The 1,980-nt window shown below is 36.9% G+C and overlaps 1 protein-coding gene across 1 annotated transcript; it reads right to left on the bottom strand.

Moving 5' to 3' along the window:
• Positions 1 to 567: 567 nt before the first annotated feature.
• LOC102989257 (COP9 signalosome complex subunit 8-like) lies at positions 568 to 1,344 on the bottom strand. Its single transcript, XM_055089567.1, has one exon. It carries the CDS (start codon positions 1,342 to 1,344, stop codon positions 715 to 717), a length of 630 nt encoding a protein of 209 aa, XP_054945542.1. The 3' UTR covers positions 568 to 714.
• Between the last annotated feature and the right edge of the window lie 636 nt (positions 1,345 to 1,980).

Below are 1,980 nucleotides of genomic sequence, written 5' to 3' on the forward strand. Positions count from 1 at the left end.
GACTTAATCTGTTCAAGGGTTCTGTTTTTTCTTGTGTAATAGTTATGCTATACATATCTAAGATGTCTGTTGGAGAGTTAAATATGTATTAGAGAATGAAAGTATCTAAAATTTCAAATTTATTTTACTATAATCTATAAAACATCTTAAAATTTTGACTATATAAGCTTGGGCATATTTTATTTTATTTTTATTTTTTTTAAGAATTCAATTAAATATTTATTGAACAAACACAGAGTAAATGAACTACGGGGTGGTTTTAACCTGAAGATACAATAAACAACTTCAAATATTAAGAGGTCTGTCACACAAAAAATGAAAGACTTGTTCAGTATTTCTCCAAAGGGACTTGACCCATGAGATAAATATAAGCAACCAACAGGCTACAGGACAGTCATACAAAGTGTATCACTTAATAGCTTCTTTCCCAAACAATGCATTCCACACTTACATTTCCCTTCTTCTGAAAGGAAATATTACAACTTAATACTTCTCATGAATGTCTTTAATAAGTCGCATTTCATGAACAACCATTCAGCATGTTTAAGGACAAAATATATATAATATACTTTATATTACATACGTATTTTATCACATACTCAGTAAGGAATGCTGAGGTGCTTAATTCATCCAATAAAATTGAAAATAAAAATTTTACATTTTTCTGTCAGTATTCAGGATTCTGAAGGTAGATCTTGAACTCAGAATGATAAGTCAGTTTTCGAGGAAAGCCACGTAATCGGTGAGCCTGGCTAACTGCTGTTCAATGGGGTTGGGTGGAACGGGGGCAGGCTCTGATAAGGGAATAAACCTGTTAAAGGAAACATCCAGGGTCCCTGCAACTGGCTTTTTGGGCATGACCATTCTTGTGGTGGAGTCGGCCTGCCATCCTTGTTCTAGGATACCTTTCACAGCCTCTTCCACGGGAAGTCCAACAAAGGCTGTGAAATCATCGACGATGATGGAGGTATATGCTTGAGAGACCAGGGTGAAGGCTCGCCTCCGGGTGGCATCTTTAAGTGCCTCCATGATTGGCTGGACCGTCTCAGACCACGGGTGAGCGCTGTTGGTGGTATAGGTCCCGGGGACATCTCTCGGCCAGATTCTTTGTCCTACCGACCAAATTCCCCCAAGTTCAGAATTTGCAGATTTTATAGCAGGTAGTATTCTTTTCCAAAGATATCTTGCATTATTCATGTCATTATAAAGCAGATGTAAAGCTAGAAACTGACTATACACTGCGGGTGTAACAATTCCTCTCGGAGCCTCGAGGTCCTGGTTCTCCCACTGATCCAGCAACTTTTTGAAACTAAAAGAACTTTCAGCCATCACCTCCACTGGCATTTTCCTGGCTGGTCTCACCGCCGAATCTCCCCGCCGAGCCGGACCTCAGACTCAAGCTTGGGCATGTTTTAAATAAAAGTCTGGGAAATAATTTATGCATAAGCATTTTGCATTGTTTACCTTGAAGTTGTTCAACCAATTTTAATTCCATTATTTTCCATATTTCATAGGATTTTAGAATTTGAAGGCAAGAAGTAAATTTATTATTAAGTTTATTTCTTCTTTTATTTTACAAATTATTAATTATTTGCTATTTGTCTTTTTCAATCTAAATAGCCTTGTTAAATTTGACCTTACTTTCCACCTGGGAAATAACTACAATCCTGCTTCAGTATTGCAAAATGTTTCATTCCACCCCTTGAAGAAAAATAGGGCTTAAGGGAAATTTTCACTCAAGTGTTACAGCAACTAAAGAGCTATGGCTGAATATAAATGTTGTTAGAAATTTCCTTCCAGTATTTTCTACCTGCCACACTCTGATCTTGTAAAAGTAACTATTGTTCTTCATGACTTAATTTTCCCCTCCCTACAGTGAACGTAAGTAATGACTGCTCATATTGGTAACATTTAGAATTGGGAGGAAAATTAGTGATGTAAAACCCAAAATTGTTAAGCCCCATTTAGCCTTAGGGGAAT

This window comes from Physeter macrocephalus, chromosome 13 (genome assembly GCF_002837175.3).
Source record: "Physeter macrocephalus isolate SW-GA chromosome 13, ASM283717v5, whole genome shotgun sequence".
Taxonomy (NCBI): domain Eukaryota; kingdom Metazoa; phylum Chordata; class Mammalia; order Artiodactyla; family Physeteridae; genus Physeter; species Physeter macrocephalus.